Source organism: Bos indicus x Bos taurus, chromosome 5 (assembly GCF_003369695.1).
Source record: "Bos indicus x Bos taurus breed Angus x Brahman F1 hybrid chromosome 5, Bos_hybrid_MaternalHap_v2.0, whole genome shotgun sequence".
Lineage (NCBI taxonomy): Eukaryota > Metazoa > Chordata > Mammalia > Artiodactyla > Bovidae > Bos > Bos indicus x Bos taurus.
Window position 1 is genome coordinate 110,044,777 of NC_040080.1, and position 22,755 is coordinate 110,067,531.

The 22,755-nt window shown below is 38.2% G+C and overlaps 1 protein-coding gene and 1 long non-coding RNA gene across 11 annotated transcripts in view; one reads left to right on the plus strand and one right to left on the minus strand.

Annotated features, from left to right (window-relative positions):
- Positions 1-22,755, minus strand: part of PTPRQ (protein tyrosine phosphatase, receptor type Q) — a 296,165-nt gene that overhangs the window by 87,282 nt on the left and 186,128 nt on the right. For all 10 annotated transcript variants that reach the window (XM_027543274.1, XM_027543276.1, XM_027543277.1 and 7 more), the window contains one exon: positions 20,843-21,166. In XM_027543274.1, the coding sequence (XP_027399075.1) occupies positions 20,843-21,166 (324 nt within the window). The remainder of the gene's footprint in view (positions 1-20,842; positions 21,167-22,755) is intronic.
- Positions 17,534-22,755, plus strand: part of LOC113893331 — a 35,225-nt gene continuing 30,003 nt past the window's right edge. The window contains exon 1 of the long non-coding RNA XR_003511289.1: positions 17,534-17,628. This is a non-coding gene — a long non-coding RNA (uncharacterized LOC113893331). The remainder of the gene's footprint in view (positions 17,629-22,755) is intronic.

Here is a 22,755-nt window from a genome sequence, read left to right on the forward strand (position 1 = left end):
TGATGAGCAGAGGTGCTAATAATAATGACAGAATACGGTACATGATTTCTCCAGTGATTAGTGTAGAAGAGATCATGGAATCTCAGCACTTAAACACATGCTGCATATACTGACATCTTCAGTCATATTCTAATTTTAGGGTCCTAGATTTAGGAACACCGCCTCAAATTGTAGTATAATTCATTTAGATACCTGGACATAACAAATGATAGTGATGAGAGGGCTCTGCCACCAGCATAACTAATTGCTTTTGGATTATGCCTCACGGGATAATGCTCTCCATATTCAAGAGTGGCAATCCTGGGCTCTCCTGGAGGTCCGGTGGTTGGGAATCCACCTGCCAATGTAGGGGACACAGGTTCAGTCCCTGCTCTAGGAGGATCTCACATTCTGCAGAGCCACCGGGCTAACGTGCCACAACTCCTGAGCCCACACGTGGCAGCTGCCGAGCTCACGTGCTGCGACTACTGAAGTGCGCCGAGAGCCCGTGCTGGTGCTCGGCACCCAGAGAGCCACGAGGGAGCAGCCCGCGCACCAAATCAGAGGGGCTTCGGTCCACCATAACTAGACAAAGTCCATGTATACCACAAAGAATGAAGACACAGCGCAGCCAAAAAATAAATATATGTTTAGAAAAAAAGAGTGGCCACTTCTTTCCTTTCTGGATATTGCTTAGAAATGTCATACCCACCTTAACAAGTAGTAGCTTAACAAAGAGCAGCTCTGAATCTCTGTATTTAACTGTTAAGTGAGGAGTGGACAGGCTTTAGGATCAGGTACTCCATTACTCATCATCATTATATATTTTCCTCATGGAGAAACCTGCTTTGAAAAGTGGGTTGCAAAGGCCTAACTCCTGCCTTTGACTCTAAAAGAGGATGGGTCAGAAGCTAAGTAAAACTTTATTAAGGTGTTTATTAATTAATAATTAATATCAATTATTTACCCTTTATTAATGTTTTCCTCAGACCTGCCCTCTAGTTCTGTAAGAACCATTGTGGAAAAGACGAATATTATGACAGGTTGCATATTTTAAGTGGTATGAGACTGGAAAATATTTTAGCCTACCTTTTCATTTCTGCTCAAATGTTCTGTTGGTTTTTAGATGAAATTTATATATTTATTGAAACAATAAATATTTATTGCACATCTTCTACGTGCCAAGGACTGGGAGGACACCAAGCCTACAGAAGAGATCAGGGTAGTTGTGGACCTAACATTTAGAGCTTCTAGTACTGAACATCTATACTGAAGGCATTTTCATACTGTTCATGGGGTTCTCGAGGCAAGAATACTGAAGTGGTTTGCCATTCCCTTCTCCAGTGGACCACGTTTTGTCAGAACTCTCCACCATGACCTGTCCTTGGGTAGCCCTACATGGCATGGCTCATAGTTTCATTGAGTTAGACAAGGCTGTGGTCCATGCGCTCAGTTTGATTAATTTTCTGTCATTGTGGTTTTCAGTCTGTCTGCCCTGTGATGGATAAGAGGCTTATGGAAGCTTCCTGTTGTGAGACACTGACTATGAGGGAAACTCGGGTCTTGGTCTGATGGGCAGGGTCATGTTCAGTAAATCTTTAACCCAATTTCCTGTTGATGGGGCTGTATTCCCTCCCTGTTGTTTGACCTGAGACCAAACTATGGTGGGGTAATGAAGATAATGGACCTCCTTCAAAAGGTCTAGTTGTATTCAGTGCCCCTGACCCTGCCACAGGCCACTGTCAACCCATGCCTCTGCCAGAGAATTCTGGACATTCACAGGCAAGGCTGGGTCAGTCTCCTCTGGGGTCACTGCTCCCTTCTCCTGGGTCCTGGTGTACACAAGGTTTTGTTTGTGGCCTCCAAGAGTCTGTTTCCCCTGTCCTTTGTAAATTCTGTAATCAAATCCCACTGGCCTCCACAGTCAAATTCCCTGGGGGTTCTCAGGCCCTTTGCCAGATCCCCAGGTTGGGAAATCTGTTGTGGGTCCTAGAACTTTCTTAACAGTGTGAGAATTTATTTGGTATAAATGTTCTGCAGTTTGTGGGTCATCTAACTCAGTGAAACTTTAACAGTGAGAATTTATTTCGTATAATTATTCTGCAGTTTCTGCCTTGTCTAACTCAATGAAATAGGAGCCATGCTGTGCAGGGCCACCCAAGACGGGCGGGTCATGGTGGAGAGTTCTGACAAAACGGGGTCCACTGGAGAAGGGAATGACTAACCACTTCAGTATTCTTGCCTTGAGAATTACATGAACAGTATGAAAAAGCAAAAAGAAATAACACTGAAAGATGAATTCCCAGGTCAGTAGGTGCTCAGTATGCTACTAGAGAAGAGTGGAGAAATATCTCCAGAAAGAATGAAGAGACAGAGCCAAAGTGAAAACAACACCCAGTTGTGGATGTGACTGGTGATGGAAGCAAAATCCAATGCTGTACGAACAAGGCTAATTGGAAATGGTCAAACAAGAGACAACAAGAATGAACAATGACATTTTAGGAATCAATGAACTAAAATGGACTGGAATGGGTGGCTTTAATTCAGATTACCATTATATCTATTACTGTGGGCAAGAATCCCACAGAAGAAATGGAGTAGCCCTCATAGTCAACACAAGTCTGAAATGCAGTACTTGGGTGCAGTCTCAAAAATGACAGAATGATACTTGTTCATTTCCGAGGAAAACTATTCATTATCCTAGTAATTCAAGTCTATGGCCCAACCACTAATGCTGAAGAAGCTGAAGTTGAATAGTTCTATGAAGACCTACAAGACCTTCTAGAACTAACACCCAAAAAAGATGTCCTTCCATCATTGGGGACTGGAATGCAAAAGTAGAAAGTCAAGAGATACCTGGAGCAACAGGCAAGTTTGGCCTTGGAGTACAGAATGAAGCAGGGCAAAGGCTAACAGAGTTTTGCCAAGAGAACATACTGGTCATAGCAAACACCCTCCTCCAACAACGCAAGAGACGACTCTACACATGGACATCACCAGATTGTCAACACGAAAATCAGACTGATTATATTCTTTGCAGCCTTAGATAGAGAAGCTCTATACAGTCAGCAAAAATAAGACCAGGAGCTGGCTGTGGCTCACATCATGAACTCCTTATTGCCAAATTCAGACTTAAATTGAAGAAAGTAGAGAAAACCACTAGACCATTCGGGTATGACCTAAATCAAATCCCTTAAGTGGAAGTGACAAATACAATGGAAGTGACAAATAGATTCAGGGGATTAGATCTGATAGAGTGCCTGAAAACTATGGATGGAGGTTCATGACATTGTTCAGGAGGCAGTGATCAAGACCATCCCCAAGAAAAAAAAAAAGCAAAAAGGCCAAATGGTATACTGACGAGGTCTTATAAATAGCTGAGAAATGAAGAGAAGCTAAAAGCAAAGGAGAAAAGGAAAGATATACCCATCTGAATGCAGAGTTCCAAAAAATAGCAAGGAGAGATAAGAAAGCCTTCTTTAGCAATAAATGCAAAGAAATAGAGGAAAACAACAGAATGGGAAAGACTAAAGATCTCTTCGAGAAAATTAGAGATACCAGGGAACATTTCATGCAAAGATGGGCTCAATAAAATACAGAAATGGTATGGACCTAACAGATGCAGAAGATACTAAGAAGAGGTGGCAAGAACACACAGAAGAACTGTACAAAAAAGATCTTCATGAACCAGATAACCATGATGGTGTGATCACTCATCTAGAGACAGACATCCTGGAGTGTGAAGTCAAGTGGGCCTTAGGAAGCATCACTACGAACAAATACAGTGAAGGTGATGGAATTCCAGTTGAGCTATTTCAAATCCTGAAAGATGATGCTGTGAAAGTGCTGCACTCAATACACCAGGAAATTTGGAAAACTCAGCAGTGGCCACCAGACTGGAAAGGGTCAGTTTTCATTCCAATCCCAAAGAAAGGCAATGCCAAAGAATGCTCAAACTACTGCACAATTGCATTCATCTCACACACCAGCCAAATAATGCTCAAAATTCTCCAAGCTTCAACAGTACGTGAACCGAGAACTTCCAGATATTCAAGCTGGATTTAGAAAGGGCAGAAGAACCAGAGATCAAATTTCCAACATCCGTTGGATCATCAAAAAAGCAAGAAAATTCCAGAAAAACATCTACTTCTGCTTTATTGACTACATCAAAGCCTTTGACTGTATGGATCACAACTGTGGAAAATTCTTCAATACATAAGAATAGCAGACCACCTTACCTGCCTCTTGAGAAATCTCTATGCAGGTCAAGAAACAACAGTTAGAACTGGACATGGAACAATGGACTGGTTCCAAACAGGGTAAGGAGTATATCAAGGATGTATATTGTCACCCTGCTTATTTAACTTAAATTCAGAGTACATTGTGGGAAATGCCAGGCTGGATAAAGCACAAGCTGGAATCAAGATTTCCAGGAGAAATACCAATAACCTCAGATACACAAATGACACCACCCTTATGGCAGAAAGTGAAAAAGAACTGAAGAGCCTCTTGATGATGGTGAAAGAGGAAGAGTGAAAACATTGGCCTAAAACTCAACATTCAAAAAACTAAGACCAGGGGCTCTGTATCAACCTAGAGGGGTGGGATGGGGAGGGAGATGGGAGGGAGGTTCAAGAGGGAGGGGATATATGTATACCTATGGCTGATTCATGTTGAGGTTGGACAGAAAACAGCAAAATTCTGTAAAGCAATTATCCTTCAATTAAAAAATAAATTTAAAAGACTGTAACATCACACACACACAAGAGAAACCAAGGTCATGGCATCCAGTCTCATCACTTCATGGCAAATAGATGGGGAAACATAGGAAACAGTGACAGACTTTATTTTCTTGGGTTCCAAAATCACTGCAGATGGTGACTGCAGCCATGAAATTAAAAGAAGCTCACTCCTTGGAAGAAAAGTTATGACCAACATAGACAGCATATTAAAAAGCAGAAACAACCTTGCCAACAAAGGTCCATCTAGTCAAGGCTATCGTTTTTCCAGTGGTCATGTATGGATGTGCGAGTTGGAACATAAAGAAAGCTGAGCCCTGAAGAATTGATGCTTTTGAACTGTGGTGTTGGAGAAGACTCTTGAGAGTCCCTTGGACTGCAAGGAGATCAAACCAGTCCATCCTAAAGGAAATCAGTCCTGAATATACACTGGAAGGATTGTTGCTGAAGCTCAAGCTCCAATACTTTGGCCACCTGATGTGAAGAGCTGACTCATTTGAAAAGACCCCAAAGCTGGGAAAAACTGAAGGCGGGAGGAGAAGGGGATGAAAGAGGATGAGATGGCTGGATGGCATCACCGACTTGATGGACATGGGTTTGGGTGAACTCCAGGAGTTGGTGATGGACAGGGAGGCCTGGCGTGCTGCGGTTCATGGGGTCACAAAGAGTCAGACACGACTGAGCTACTGATCTGATCTGATACTCAAGGCAGCCATTTTTGAGGTCTGAGTTAGAGGGGAAAAAACAAAATTACAAAGGTCACAGGACCTCTATTTCAGGAGAGGGAGAAAAATATAAAAATTTAAATATGTAACAATTAAATTATATACTGTTGGGAATTGATATGTACCATGACAAAAAATGAATCAGGATAATTGGAATGGGAAGGTGGATAGGAGTTACTATTTTAAAAAATATGGTGGTCAGGCAATGCCTCTCTAAACTGGTGACATTTAAGCAAAGATGTGAAGGAGGTGAAAGAGCATGGGAATATTTGAAGAAAGAGTGTCACAGGGAGGAGAGTGGCCACTGCACAATCTCTGAGACAGGATTGTGCCCGGTGTGTTCTAGAAAAACAGAGATTCCAGTGAGGCTGGAGCCAAGCAAATCAGAATGAGAGAGAAGAAATGGGGCCAGCTTGTTCAGGGTCTTTAATACCATGGCTAAAGTCTCTGTAAGAATTGCCTTCACAGACAAGAAAGACAAAAGCCATAGTTTAATAAAGTAACACCATGAACTAGAAGAAGCCTCTAAAGGTTTTGATGTTCGGTATCTAACTCCTATCAGGATGATGGACAAAAAGTCATTATATCAAGAGGACAGATTATCTCCAGAAATCTGATTCCTACAGCTTTACAACATATATCAACTCAGTGACTGTCGGGACTGTAGTTAAACCTCACTCACTGTAGCAGACAGACAAGGTGGTACATTACTGTTGCCCTGATAACACGGACAGCTTACTGAAAATTTCCTGTGATAAGAAAGTTGAGGAAGGTTTTTTCTGTGATTAAGTTGATGGTAACATGTTTTTAGAAATATTTTCAGGAAATAATTCTTCTCTGTCTGTGTTGTCTTTGCTCTGCACTTTAGATCTTTGAGGTCTTGAATGAGGACAGATCCAAAACATTTCCCTAGCTGTAAGGGAAACTTACAGCTAGTCTTGCAAGTGTGTCTGTAGACCAGCTCAGAAAACAGTGTGATGCCTTGCTTCAACTTCTCATCTTTCATAGTAAAATGTCAACCCTGCACCCATTCTTTAATAGCAATCAAAGCCCTCGTCAGGGAGTGTCTGCTACCCCAAGCAGAGCTGAGAGGAAAATGACATTCAGGGATCATTCATGGAACACACTAACTACTTGTACTTGAACTACTAAATATTTTAAGTTCTGTACACAAATCAATCATTATAGAAAGGCAAGGCATTTACCCCCTGGCTGAACTGTGCTTTAATTCTTGAACTTGCCTAAAGTCTTTTTTTTCTTTTTAAGGAATAATCACTGTTAATAATATTTGCATTTTCAGCAAACTTGATGACATTTCCTGTTTTGTTACATTAGTGCTCCCTGTGTTAAATCTTTTATGAAATATTTCTCTTAGAACATATTAATCTATATTCTTGAAGAATTACAATATGATGGAAAAAGACCTTCTGAATCTGAAATAAAAAATAAACATACCTATCTAAACTTAAATATGAATATACTATATGTATGTAGTATATAACTGAATATATATTTCATGTTTGTAGAGCACTGAAAGATAAACATCAGATTAATTCATGGATATTTTAAGAGAAATATTTAGAACACCAAAATGCTCAAAGTATATTATAGAAGAGCATCTAATTATTTTAATATTGTACAAACATTATAGTGTACTTTTAAGCAAATAACATTTTCAAGTTTCTTTTAGACAGTTTTCTCTTGGAACTTATCAAAATTCCAAAAATGCATAATGGGGGAATACAGAATTATCATTATGAATGTCAGCTACCAAAATAAAGGCAACTAAAAGCAATAAAGGTATGGGGAGTTGAAAATATGCCCGTTTAAAAGCTGAGTAATATATAAGCATCTTTGGGAGACTTTGTTTGTCTCCCCATAAACTGTCACATTCTGATTTAAGATTGTTTGTGAAATGAATCTAGTCAGTAATGGGCCAAGATATCACTATACCCTTTCTCTTATAAATCACAGCAATTTACTCAGTAGGAATGATCTATCCTTATTCTCTCATTCCCCATAATCCAATCACTTCCTCTCATAAGCACTTTCCCCCTGGTTTTCACAATAATGCATTTTCTGTAACTAACAACCATCATTTCCTGATTACCATGCTTCTATCCTTGCACAGGAATGTGGGTCCTCTATGGGTCAGGGTCACCTCTCCCATCCATCTGTGTCCCCACGTTAAGTGTGTTAGCTGAAAGGGGAGTCTGGATACACCATCATTTTGCTTAGTTCATATAAAAGTTTGAGTGCCCCCAGGTCTATGCCACTTTGATTAAGAACCATCAAGCTTTGGTGTGTCTAATACTGTGCTTTCACAATAAGCACATTCCAAAACTTATTAGTAACTTTGCCTGCAGCAGATCCCTGTAAATTTAATGATGAAAATGTTGTAGAAAATTCTCTATGGTTTTAAATGCATGCTGCAGTGACCTTCCTAAAGAATAAACATAAATAAACGACAGCAGCTCACAAGACAAAAAATCTTGAGTTCCATACACAGTATGATTCAAACTACCCACACGTCTATTTAAGTTCAATTTAAGTTTATTTAAAGGTCCTTCACTCCAGGGTATTTTAGTTTCAGGATTTGGTACCCTGGACCACCAGAGTCCTAGCTGCTGTCATCAGTAAATGAAGGACTCCCATTCTTTCTTAGCTTATACAGGTATTCACAGCCTCTAAGACTGTAAGTTGCCATACCTGATAGAATTTGCTTTAAGTTTTACATGCCTCTCAGGGCTAAGGGGAATCTCACTGGCTGGGTGGTTTGGGTAGATTCCTTACATCTTAAACAACTCAGGGCATCAAGAGCCCTGAAAGAGTTGAGCAGTGAAACTGACCATATTGATGTGGGCCAAGAGCATCTCAGGACATATTTCACTGGTTACAATACTGCCCTAGCTGGCTGTCCTTCCTGGTGATGAATGTTTCCCTAGAGCCAAGTGACTTCACTGCCCAGTACGAGGCACTGCTGCTGCTGTGTGAAATATTTCCTACCATTTTACAAGACTAATTTTGTTCCAGGAGGAGCTAGATTTCCCAACAGCAAGATGGTAGCAAAAAAGGGCAAATATTACAAGCATAAGAATCTGACCTATTAGACTGATGAGTACTGAGGATGATTCGTGGATGCCTACAGTATTAGACCGCATTGTAGGACTATTTTCTTTGATGCTGAATGAGTAATTTTCTGAATCATTTCACACTGGCTTAAGTGGGGAAAAAAGAAAATACCAAAAAACCCTTACTTCCAATATTAGCCATGCCAGGTAAGAATGAAAATATTCTCACATTATTTCCATTGCTTTTCTAATCAGATAATATGAGTTTTTCTAGAATTGCATTATGTTTACAAAACAACTGTTTATAACAGTGGTTCTCAAAATGTGGTCTCCACAATAGCAGCATCAAGATTACCTGGGAAGTTGTCAGGAAAGCAGATTCTGAGATCACATCCCTTACCTACTGAATCAGATGTGGGGAGGGCTCAGCACTCCATGCTTTAACAAGTCCTCCTAACAATTCTAATGCCTGGGGTATAAGTTTAAGAGCCACTGCTCTATAATATCAATGTACAACTGGAAAAAGCTGTGGCATGGGCCCTTCAGATTAGAACTCTTGATAACAAGGATGGAAAGGCAGATTAAACTATTGCTTCTGTGAAGACTAGGGATGTAGTTAGAGGTGAAGGGCTTGGGAGCTGGTGATGAACATGGAAATGTGCATCCAGCCAACAGACACTCCACACACTGGCTCCTTGTACCTTTCATGTATTTGAATTCTGGCTGAACTATATACAGAATTCTCCCTACCATCACTCCCTTCTATTTCTAAAGTTTCTAGAGTAGTTAGAGGTCATCATGTTCCTTAAGAACATAAGACAACATCAGTTCTAAGGTACCTTGAAGCTACATGCAGGAACAAGATGGAATAATTTAGATAAGGCCATCACCAGAGCAAAGAGGTAGGACTGAGAAAAGTGTTGTACTTCATTCTCCCATGCATTACATGTAGGTGTAATCAGTGTATAATAGCTACCAAGGGTATAACTAAAGAGAAAAGAAACCAAAAATATAATTAGAGGTCATGTGTACTAGGGCAAGTCCCACTCAATTTGTTTGAGAATGGAGACGGGTGGATTATGATTAGAAACTTGCATAGTATCTCTAGGTCTTTCTTAGATTTGGTTTTCAAAGCTAATAATATCACATACTGATTATCCTTTAAATTTCCTTTAACTGTTTGGTTTTTAGTTACTTGCTGAAAGACATCCAGTTAGTCATGCAAATGCAGACTTCTAATTATTTTTATTTATATTCTAGAAAACTTGCTTTAACAACCTAACTGGCTTAACACCCTGGGAAAAGTTTTTTGACATTAAATATGGAATTGGTTTCATCAGATGTATAAGCTTTTGCATGGTAAAGAAATTACAAACAAAAAGACAACCTACAGAATGGGAGAAAATATTTGTAAATAATGTGACCAACAAGGACTTAATTTTCAAAATATATAAGCAGCTCATACAATTCAACAACAGAAAACCAAATAACTCAATTGAAAACTGGGCAGAAGACCTAAATAGCCATTTCTCCAAAGAAGAAACACACATGGCAAAAAGCATTAGAAATGATGCTCAATATCACTAATTAATGAGAAATACAAATCAAAACTTCAGTCAGGTACCACCTCACACTGGTCAGTGTGGCCGTCATTAAAAACTCTATGAACAAGAAATGCTGGAACGGATGTAGAAAAAAGGGAACCTTTCTACACTGTTAGTGGGAATGTAAGTCACATTGGAAAACAGTAGGGAGGTTCCTCACCTAAAAATAGAGTTGCCATAACATCCAGCAATCTTACTCCTGGGCATATACAGACAAAACCCTATAATTCAAAAAGATACATGCATCACTATATTCATAGCAACACTATTCACAATAGCCAAAATATGGAAAAAACCTAAATGTCCACTGACATATGAATGGATAAGGAAGCTATGGTATATGTATACTGTAGAATATTACTCAGCCATAAAAAGGATGAATGAATGCCATCTGCAGCAACACGGATGCATCTAGAGAGTATCACACTTATGTAAGCAAGAAAGAGAAAGTCAAATACTATACAATACCGCTTATATGTGGAATCGAAAATATGCACAAATGAACCTATGAAACAGATTTACAGACACAGACAGACTTGTGGTTACCAAGTGCGAGGAGACTGGCGGAGGGACGAAGTGGGAGGTGGGGGTGAGCAGATGTGAGCTATTATATACAGAACAGATAAACAACAAGGACCTACTGTATAGCACAGATAACTATATTAAATACCATATGATAAATAATAGAAAAGAATATGAAAAATACATACATACATGCAGAACTGAGTCACTTTGCTGTACAGCAGACATTTTTAAAATTTACTTTTAATTGGATAATTGTTTTATAATATTGTGTTGGTTTCTGCCATATATCAACATGAATCAGCCATAGGTATACACATATCCCCTCCCATTTGAACCTCCCTCTCACTCCATCCCACCCTTCTAGGTTGTCACAGAGCACCAGATTTGAGCTCCCTATATCATACAGCAAATTTCCACTGGCTGTCTAATTTTACATATGGTAATATATATGTTTTAATGCTACTCTCTCAATTTGTCCTACCCTCTCTTTCCCCCACTGTTTCCACAAGTCTATGCTCTGTGTCTTGTATGGCAGAAACTAATGCAACATTGCAAACCAACTATACATCAATAAAAAATTTAAAAATACAGTGATATTTAATTTTTTTAATTAAAAAATAAAAATACTCTGTATTTTTATTATATTAGTTTAATTTATTATATATAGCTTTAATTTTATTATTTATATAGCTTTATTATATGGTTTAATTTTATATGCATGCTATCAGTTCAGTTCAGTTCAGTCGCTCAGTCAAGTCCGACTCTTTGCGACCCCATGAATCGCAGCACGCCAGGCCTCCCTGTCCATCACCAACTCCCAGAGTTCACTGAGACTCACGTCCATTGAGTCAGTGATGCCATCCAGCCATCTCATCCTCTGTCATCCCCTTTTCCTCCTGCCCCCAATCCCTCCCAGCATCAGGGTCTTTTCCAATGAGTCAACTCTTCACATGAGGTGGCCAAAGTACTGGAGTTTCAGCTCTAGCATCATTCCTTCCAAAGAAATCCCAGGGCTGATCTCCTTCAGAATGGACTGGTTGGATCTCCTTGCAGTCCAAGGGACTCTCAAGAGTCTTCTCCAACACCACCGTTCAAAAGCATCAATTCTTCAGTGCTCTATCATTTCCTTTAAATTATGATTTTACCTATCTTCCCTTTGTAATCCTACTTAACATCTTCCACCTCTTAGTACTTTCACACCACCATGAGGCTTTGCTAGTCAAGATCTAAGAGCACAAGCTCTATCCTAGAAATGAATGAGGCTCATGAATAAACTGATGTGTATAAAGATCTTAGACTAATACCAGCACATAGTAAACCCTTGCTAAGCTCAGTTATTGCTGTCATTATTAACTATCCAGCCAAGGGGTCTCAGCTCAGTTACTGGGCCCAACCAAAAAGTGCCCTACCATACCAGACATAGCAATGCTATACTTTCTTCAGAAATGGGAGTTTTCTGTAGTCAAATCCCCACTTCTCTATAAATGCAGAAGAAAAGAGAGCTGAAAATTTGTTAACTCAGGCCCTAATACTAAGGCAGGCCCAAACTGAGGTTAATGACCAGCAATCACAAAGAATTGAACTTACTTCACAATTCTTTATAAACCAAGAGAAAGAAGAGTCTCAGAAAAGTCAAAATAAGTTCAACATGAGATTTGAAGCTTGAGATGAGAAAGTGAGAGAATTCATCAAATTAATAAAAGATAAAATACTGCTAACCATTATTGAGAGAAACATTTTTTTCTCCTTTTATCCTTTTGATAAATCAGATTTTCTATAATACTTATGATTTAGAAAAACAATATAATAATCATTCTTATCCTTTGATTTTTAGTGATTTTACTGAAAAACATATTCTACATGCTTAAATAATAGGATTCCAAAATATTTTTATTTATATTCTGGAAAACTGTTAATAACCTGGCAAATGTTCTTTTAAATTAAATATACAGTTGAATCCTTTAAAAATAATTTTATATAATCACTGCCATAGTTCTTTAAACTATGATTTCACCTAAATATCCTTTCTTTCTAAACATACTTAGTAGCCCAAATTTAGACATTGTTCTCCTTTGCCTTCTTAATGAACTATCAACCTATTATATTCCACTTCATAAAGTCATTAAGAATTTATTATCTCAGTTAATTATTTAGATACTGTTAAAATGTCAATTCACTCTGAAATTTATGAATAAATTATTTCTTTCATGATTTGAAATCCTAAATTTATGTCCATACTTCTTCCTTGTAAGCAGTAATTCATACTTATGTTAATGAAAAAATACATTATCAACAATATAAAATATACTGGTTTTGTGAAAAAGAAGCTGAACATGTCACACATGAATAGAAACTGACTGGAAGAATTTTAATTTTGACAGGCACCATGCAAATATTTGAAAGACAATTTGACAAAAAGAAAATTTGAAGAAAATGAGTATGAATGATTTTGCAATGGAGAATTTTGACACTGAAATACTTTCACATTAAAGTCAATGCCTTCCTTGAGTCCAAATGCCACATTCATTCAGTCTTAAATACTGAGTAGGCATAAAGAGTAGAAACATACATAAGACATGATCACTGGTCAACTCTGCCTTTAAGGAGCTCAGAGTTCCACAGAAGAGATTAATAATTATGTTGTAATAGGTTCAGTGTTTAGAAACAACTTTTGGAAGCTGGGAGTAGAAAGAGGAATTGACAGAAGGCTTTGCAGAAGAGATATTTGGTGTGAAACATAAAGAAAAGGCCTTTTGGTCTCCAAAAGAGGACAGGAAGGACAGTAAGAAAGAGCAGCAAAGATTCCGGAGCACAAAGGGGAAACAGCGAGGGGTGTGTGGGGAATATAAGCAAAAATCATAGGTAATCTTATCAGTTCAGTTCAGTCGCTCAGGTGTGTCCAACTCTTTGCGACCCCATGGACTGCAGCACGCCAGGCCTCCCTGTCCATCACCAACTCCCGGAGCTTACTCAAACTCATGTCCATTGAGTCCATGATGCCATCCAACTATCTCATCCTCTGTCATCCCCTTCTCCTCCCACCCTCAATCTTTCCCAGCATCAGAATCTTTTCAAATGAGTCAGTTCTTCACATCAGGTGGCCAAAGTACTGAAGTTTCAGCTTTAGCATCAGTCCTTCCAATGAATATTCAGGACTGATTTCCTTTAGGATAGACTGGATCTCCTTGCAGTCCAAGGGCTCTCAAGAGTCTTCTTCAACACAATTCACAAGCATCAATTCTTCAGTGATCAGCTTTCTTTATAGTCCAAGTCTCACATACATACATGACTACTGGAAAAACCGTAGCTTTAACTAGACAGACCTTTGTTGGCAAAGTAATGTCTCTGCTTTTTAATAAGCTGTCTAGGTTGGTCATAACTTTTCTTCCAAGGAGAAGAAAAGTTTAATTTCATGGCTGCAGTCACCATCTGCAGTGATTTTGGTAATCTTATAGAGCGTATCAAAAGGAAACAGAAAACTACCAAAGATTTTAGACAGAGAAATAACAAATAGGTGTATTCAAAATCTAGGTTTAGGTGGAGGGTGGAGAAAATGAGAACAGAAAGACCATTTAGATATTTTTTGTAATAATCTATGAAGTGTATTTTAACAGTATGAATTTAGAGACCTGTCACAGAGAAACCTAAAAAATTCAAGAAATATTTAGAAGGGAAATTTGGTTCAGGTATGGACTGAGGGGTGGGGATGGCTAAAAAGAATTAAGAATGATTCCTAGATCCCTGACTTGAACACTTAGATGAACAATATATAATACACTGAAACAGGGAACATCTAAATCGGAGAAGGCGTGCAGTGGGGCAGAAAGAGTAGTAATATGGGGTTCAAGATGCCTGTGGAAGCCTAACTGGTCATATTAGTAACTTCAATCTATAGTCTAGGGGAGAGAAATGTCATCTTGAATTACACATTCGGGAGCCTCGGGTAACTAACTTAGAAGACTTTTGACACCAACTAATTAATTTTGCAGAAGTACAACCATCATGTCTAGAATAAATTATATTCGCTTCCTCTACTGGCAACAGGATAGAGCCTATTGTAAAAACCCACTGCCACCAATTGGGCTTCTTCATGTCATGAATTGTATTTTCCTATTTATGGCTGACATCTCTTATCAGCCATAATTGCTTCTTTATAGAAAGTAGAATATCTTCCTCTATTATGATAGCATTCACATTGTAAGTTCATTACACTATTTAGAAGGTATTAAGAAAAACAATTGAATATATAACAATTCATCAACAATGTCTCATTTTTTAAGATGTTAAAGAGTGCTTTGCCCTCTATTTGGCTTTCTTCTTTTTAAATCATAAAAGTTGCATTCCTTGGAAGCTTCTTTGATGAGGCATGTTTTCCTGAATTTTTTTTTTAACCTAACAGATGTTTGGGTAGTTAAAATTCCTCATGAGTATGGTATCCCGTGGTTTTCACAACCTAAGTGCTACCCCAGGAATTTTCCTTTCTTGCTGGTTTCCAGTCTTGGTGGTCTATAGGAGACGCACATTATGAGAGTCCCATTTCATTCCATACTAATTTCACACCCACACTCTTTTAAAATTGTACATTTCCTCAGCATTATAAGTACCTATTGCGGACCACAGAGAAATTTAACAAATTTCCATTCTCTATTCCTCCCACACACACAACTTATATCCCTTTCAAGTCTAAGGACAATCAAGAGAAGAGATGAGTAAAATAATCTGGAAGACTTTCATGTTTCAAGTTAAATATTTCTGCCATTTGTAATTTCTGTGCTTATGTGTGTAGCTATGCATACTCAGTGTGAAGAAGAGAGCAATGGCTATTATACAGATGATTTAAGGAGAAAAGGAATTTGGCTTCAATTATCTAGATCAGAGTAGGTGGGAGAAAGAAATGTTTGCTTGGGTTGGCTGAATATTGTTACTTTTATTCATTTCAGTGTACAGAGGTAGATCCAGATTCAGAAAATAACCCAATTTAATTCTCAGTTTGCATTCTAACATTGTTCCCTGCATCTTCAATTTGAGTGCTCTTCTTTATGAGCTCAGAGAAAGTTAATACAATATATATTCTTATTCTATAAGCCATTTCAGAATATTTTACAAAGCCATTTTAGAATATTTTACAATATTATTCCAAGTGGGTGGTCTTTTTATTTGAGCTATTCAAATGTTGAATCATTTGACCTGAAACTAGCCGTCAATTACTATCTCCTTATCAAAGAAGCTCCAGGTTTTGATTAAGAGGTTCTGGTAGTAAGTGCTTAGACACAACTTGATGCCATTAGAATAAACTGCATTAATTTTAAATACTGATTTTATATTATTTAGTGTTTTCTTTAATTCACAGAAATGACTCATTTTCATCATTTTATTTTCTTATATTATAAAATGACATAATACTTTTTTGAATCAATAACAGATAAAGATACTTAATAAGTTTCTTCATTCAGATTACCTTTTGTTTGCAAAATATCTGTAATGCTTTTCAACTTTGGTATGCAGAATCAACATCTAATCCTTATTTACTTTATTTAGTCTTAAAAATATTACTGCTCTTCAAGATTTTTGTTGCTTGACTATTCTAATTTCTCTTATTCTTATACAGTATGTTAGCTCGCTATATATACTGTCTTGTAACAATATATATGGTGTGTTTTCATCTTTCATATCAAATGCCACCTCAGAGTATCTCTCCTTGGCTTAATATAATAACACATTTTTTACTGTACATTTATAAAATTCATTTATGATTAGAAAAATGTCAACTTCATTTATGAAACTAAATGAAAAGTGTCCAACTCATTCTTATAACTTTCAAAATTAATTTATTATTCCTACCCCCATATGAATACTCAGCTGAAAAGCTAGTAAGTTTGAGAATGCCAGGAAAAATAATATGTCTGTTGTCACAAATTCTGAAATATATTAATATTTTCACTTTTCTCTCTTAATCACAGTGGTAAAAATGCAACTGTATTCTCTTTTCTATTTTATTGATAAACTGAGTAGAAAATGAGTTCTTAAGGATAAAGAAAAAGAAAAGGGGATAAAAGTAGTATAGAAAGTCTACTTAACTATTAATATTTTTCACAACCAGTTATTTTCTGATGGATAATTTAAATTGTGGTGATAAGATACTAGACTAAGAGAGAGGAAAAGTGTCAGATAAAATTCACATTGGTACTCCACACAAAGGTACTCTTTGGATTAGTCATCTAGTAAAGATCTGGGAGTTGGAGTGAAAAAAGTCAAGATTATCCTCTCCATTGCATCAAGAACCAAGAAACTAATCAACCAACCACCAATGGCAAAGGAATACCTCCCAATAAAATGAGAAAAATAATTCTATTCGAAAAAAAAAAAAAAAAAAAAAAAAGCTCACACTAATCATGAAATATTTGAAGTAGGCCAGAATGAGCAAAGTAGCATAGCAGAGAGCTGAAAATGACCAAATTCTAGTGAGTGGGCATAGACCTTAAGGGTGGAGAGGGAGAGAAAGGATTCTGGTAGAAGCAATGACACTCAAGTGGAAAGACTCCCAAATTTTCAGAATTAAGAATGTGGGATTCTCATCTGTCAATGCAGGAGACACAGGTTCGATCCCTGATCCAGGAAAATCCCACAGAGCAACCCAGCCCATTCGTCACAACTCTTGAATGTGCTCTAGCGCCCAGGAGCCGCAACTACTGAGCCCGTACGCCACAACCACCGAAGCCCTTATGCCCCAGAGCCTGTGCTGCACAACAGAGGAGCCGCCGCAACGAGAAGCCCCCGCACCACAACCAGAGAGCAGGCCCTGCTTGCTGCAACTAGAGTAAAAAACCTGCATGGCAGTGAAGACCCAGCACAGCCAAAAATAAATACATAAAATTGAAAAAATTAAAAAAAATTTTTAAGTGTGTAACTTAAAAAAAAAAAAGAATGTGGGATTCTGTAAAAATTCAACTTCCTAGTTTCCTTTGCCAGCTTTTGAATTGATCAGGTAAGTCATTTAGTGCTAACTGAACATCTACCACCACCCTGTCTACAGTGCTCAAGATGAGGCATTTCCAAACTCCAATTCCTGGCTTGCTGTAGGAGGAAGCAGCAGCTACTATCCAAGGGAGATGCTCAGGAGGAGGAGGGCTGGAAGCCTCAGGGGCAGCAGATGTACAGGGATACAGTCTATTTTAACCCAAGTAAGTAACGTGAAGTGTGAGTCACCCAGTCATGCCCGACTCTTTGCAACCTATGGAGCCCACCAGGCTCCTCTGTCCATGGGATTCTCCAGACAAGAATACTGGAGTGGGTAGCCATTCCCTTCTCCAGGGAATCTTCCCAGCCCAGGGATCGAATTCAGGTCTCCTGCATTGCAGGCAGATCCTTTACTATCTGAGCCACCAGGGAAGCCCATTTTAACCAAAGGTAGCAAATTAGTTGCCCACAGGCTAGATTTGGACTACTGACATGTCTGGTTTGAAAAACTTAAAGTTTTTAAATTTAAAACAACTTGTTACAGCAAGAAGTTGAGTATTTTCACCATAAAAAATTTAGCTTTCCTATTTCTCTGAACACATCTTACATCCTAATAGCATGACTTCTCTGTAAGACAGTAATCAGCCAGGGCTGAGTAGAGGTTGCCCCATATACAGCACCTTTTGTTAATTTGCCGTGGGGTTCACCTCTCTCAGAGAAGGCAATGGCACCCCACTCCAGTACTCTTGCCTGGAAAATCCCATGGACGGAGGAGCCTGGTAGGCTGCAGTCCATGGGGTTGCTAGGAGTCGGACACGACTGAGCGACTTCACTTTCACTTTTCACTTTCATGCATTGGAGAAGGAAATGGCAATCCACTCCAGTGTTCTTGCCTGGAGAATCCCAGGGACAGGGGAGCCTGGTGGGCTGCCGTCTATGGGGTCGCACAGAGTTGGACACGACTGAAGCGACTTAGCAGCAGCAGCAGCAGTCACCTCTCTCAATCACCTTACATCAGCAGTCTGCTTCATTCATTATGGTACCTGTATGATGTCTTCAGTAACAGTTGTCCCTGTGATTTTAACATGTATTAATTCATTGTCCCATTCTTCTCTCACTTGTAATTCTAATTATTGTTATTGGCTGAAACAACTAAAATGCCTCACTTTACCTATGTTCTAATCTCTAAGCACCTGTTTCTTTCTGTATTCTAGTCACTTAGATTGTAAGAGTTATTTCTTTTCAAAGTTAACAGAGTAAACATAACTATACTTATTGACTAAACCAGCTTGAACTTGATTTTTTCCCATATTTTCCTTTTCTTTGTTATGGCTCTGTCATCCTCTCTATTCCCTGCTTTGGAAAACAGTTCATGCTCCCTCATCCATTTTAGCTTATTCAGTCAAGTTTAACTCCTTCAGGAGATATTTATGGAGTGCCTCCTGTTGCCAGGTACCATTCTAGGCAACAAGGAAATAGTAATGATCAAGAAAAAAATCTAAAAATAAGCAAATACATAAAAATGATCAGGTAATTATAAATTTTCATTAAGATGATATTCTTGAAATACACTGTGTGGCTGTTTTAGATTGGGTGGTCAGGGAAATTCATTCTGAGTAGGAATCATTCAGCAGAAGTATACATTATAAAAAGCTGCTCATGCAAAGATGGACACAGAAAAGCATTCTGAAGCAAAGGAACAGGGCATGCAAAGCCCCAAGTTCTAGGACTTCAGTGTGTTCAAGCAACAAAAATTATCCAGTATAAGTGGAGGATAATGAGTAATGGGGAAATGATAATGGATGAGGTTAGAGAGTTAGGTAAGAGTCAAGTCACATAAGGGCTTTGTTAAACATATTAAGAAATTTGAATTGAATTCCAAGAGCAATGGAGATTCATTGAAAAGCTTTATATAAGGAAGTGACATCATCTGATTTACATTTTAAAAGATGAGTATGAAAGCCAAGGAGGTCAGTTAGGTTAAGGCAGTGGGAGCAGTAAAGAAGGACAGGACTAACAGCAATGCAAAAGGAGGGATGTGTTTAGACAGTATGGTAAAAATAAGTCATTAGCAGAGTAGAGGGGGAAAAGAACAGTGCAAGATTCTCATTTTCTACATTTGGATGCTGAGAAGGCTTAGTGTTTAGATCACGTTAATTTTGAGAGGATATTACACACATCTGCCCAATGATGTCAGTTCATCAGGTACATATACTGATTGGGTTCTAGGGAGCAGTCAGACCTAAAAATAGATATTGGAGAATGATCACTATATAAGGAGACTTTAAAGCCATAGGACAGGATAAAGTCTCTTAAGGTAGGATCTCCTAGGTATTATGCACTGATAAAGAAAAGGGCCAAAACTATGTATCTTTGAATACTCCAACATTTAGATTAGAAAAATGAGAAAGAGAGAGAATAAGCAAAGGAAACTGAGAAAGAGCTATCAGGGAGGTAAGAGAAAAGCCAGTGGGCAGACCTTACAGAAACGGAGTCCGAGTGCCACAGAGGAGAGGGTGGACAATCGTACTGAAGGCTGAGTTGTCTGGATTCTATCACAAATGCTTAATTGCATTAACAAACATTCATTGAATATTTACTATACAAACATTATTCTAGGTACCCTTGGGAATAGTAACAAGAGACACATTTAGTGACCACCCCCCCAAAAAAAAAAATAAAAGCTCTGGATCAAAGTTTATTTCACTATTTATAAAGATCTACAATAGCATCAATGGAACTCCATGTGCATGTGTATAAATGTGTGTGTGTGTGTGTGTGTGCATGTGTGTGCACGCATAAGCCTACAATCACTGACAAGGTGGTAAAGCCTGACTTAAGAGCAGCAGAGCTTCCAGATATGAAGGGAAAATGTAAGCCAAGCCAAAGGGTACTCAGTGGCCATCAGTACAGCCTGATGAGAGACCACAGAGAAGACCATAATGCTTTGTTGCAATTTAAGACTCTTTATGACCTTGATACAATTCTGAAGTTTGAGAAAAGCCCTAATAATGGCTGAAATTGAACTTCCCATTAGCATTCAATTCAATAAAAATTAAATGCTATGATGGTGATGATGTTATTTAAGCAAGTAGGGCAACCAGTTAATTTTAAAATATAAAACTAAAGTAACAAGAGCAATCTTTACCTATATTCTGAATGACTCCTATGGAAAAACACTTAAAGAGCTTTTTCTTGAATCCAAAATTAATATATACATACATACACAGGACAATACTTACGACCAGGCAGGGTTTGGGTAGATATCCAATTTGAAGCATTGCCATAGCCAGCATTGGTGCTGGCAGCCACTTGGAATCTATACCATCTAAATTTCTTCAATCCATATACTGTCTCTTCAGTTAGGTCAGCTTCATAGAGGTACTGAATTTTTTGATGTTCAACACAGTCTTCAGAGTCCCATTCTCTGCATTTTTTAGCTCGAAGTTGAGTGGTAATCTTGTAGTTTTGGAAGTAGCCAAAGATACTGTCAGGTCTCATCCATGTCAATGTTGCACTAGTTGACTGAACATTAGAAAAGGCAATATTCATGGGAACACTGGGAACTACAAATTAAAGGGGAAAAATGAAAACAATTAGAATTACTGAACACTGTGTAAATGGGAGGAAGAAACAGGCTTTACAAATATTTTTTTACTATGCACGTAGTGGTGATCTCTTATTACAACTGCCCTTAGATTAATACGCCCACATTTAATGAGCAGAAACTTACAGTGAGGCTTCAGAGAGCAATGATTCTAAGGGTTAGGGGACAAAACAATTGTGATATTTTTATTCCTAACTTTGCTCCCAAATTTACTCACAAGTTGCTTATAAAAACTTACTTTAGTTCCTTATATAAACACTGGTACAAAGGAAAATTGTATGCTTATATAATCCTATGTATTTCCAGAGGTATGGTCTGAGTTTTGCTATTCAATTCCCAAGAAAGACATTCTTATATTTAAATGACTAGATAGAGATAAGCACATCTTACAGTAAACGCTGATGATAAAATAAAGAAACATTAGTGACTGAATTAATAATTTATACAATTGGGTAATTTTTATTTTATGTTGCACATATTTAAAATTAGTAAAACTCTTTCTAGAACACCATCAACCACACTGACATTTACACACAGAATAAGGTATCATCTACAATCATATTGTCCTACTTGGGATCATTATCAGATTTCACATTATCTACAGGTTTGCTATATGCATACTACGTGTTAGGCTCTGGGGTTAGTGTTAGGAAATCAAAATACCCAGGCTTATGTTTTGTTTTCAAGAAGTAGCCACTTATTTGACAATAAATTTAAGTGTATTATAGTGGGAAATATAAAAGAACAATGACTTCAGTGATGCGGCACTTTCTTCAGCCATGCCTGCCCTTGCATGTGTGCAAGGACTTCGCTCAGAAGGCTGAGATAGGAATGATACCAATGATTTGTATGAAAATTACACTATTCATAAAACATTATGTTAATGTATGCATTAAAGATAAAATTAAAAAATAAATGAGTTAGAAAATTATTCATTAAAAACTCATTCATTCCTAAACATAGCATATTCCGATTTCAGTAAATACCCCCACCAAAGAAGCCCAACAAAACATACAGCATTTTACATGATGATTGCATGAGTGTGTGCTCAGTCTCTAAGTTGTATCCAACTCTTTGCGACCCCATGGACTGCAGCCCACCAGGCTCCTCTGCCCATGGGATTTCCCAGGGAAGAATACTAGAGTGGGTTGCCGTGTCCTTCTCCAGGAGATCTTCCTGACCCAGAGATCAAACCCATATCTCCTGCATTGGCAGGAGGATTCTTTACCACTGAGTCACCAGGGAAGCCCGCATGATGATTACTGTTACGGAAAAAAATAAGAAAGGGAAGAAGAGTTCCCAAGGATAGCGAAATTTTAAGCTGAGTAGTCAGAGAGAAAGCCTCACTGATGAGGAGACATGAAGTTCCTGATGCAGGTAGGGAAGCTAACCATGTGACTATTTTGAGGAAGAACATTCCCAGCAGAGGCAAATGCATGATGACACTCCTAGGCTGGAATCATGCCTGGTAATATTTGAAGAATAAAAAAGAGGCCAGTGGGCTAGTAGGAGGTGAGATCTGAAAAGAAACACTGAAGACTTGATTGT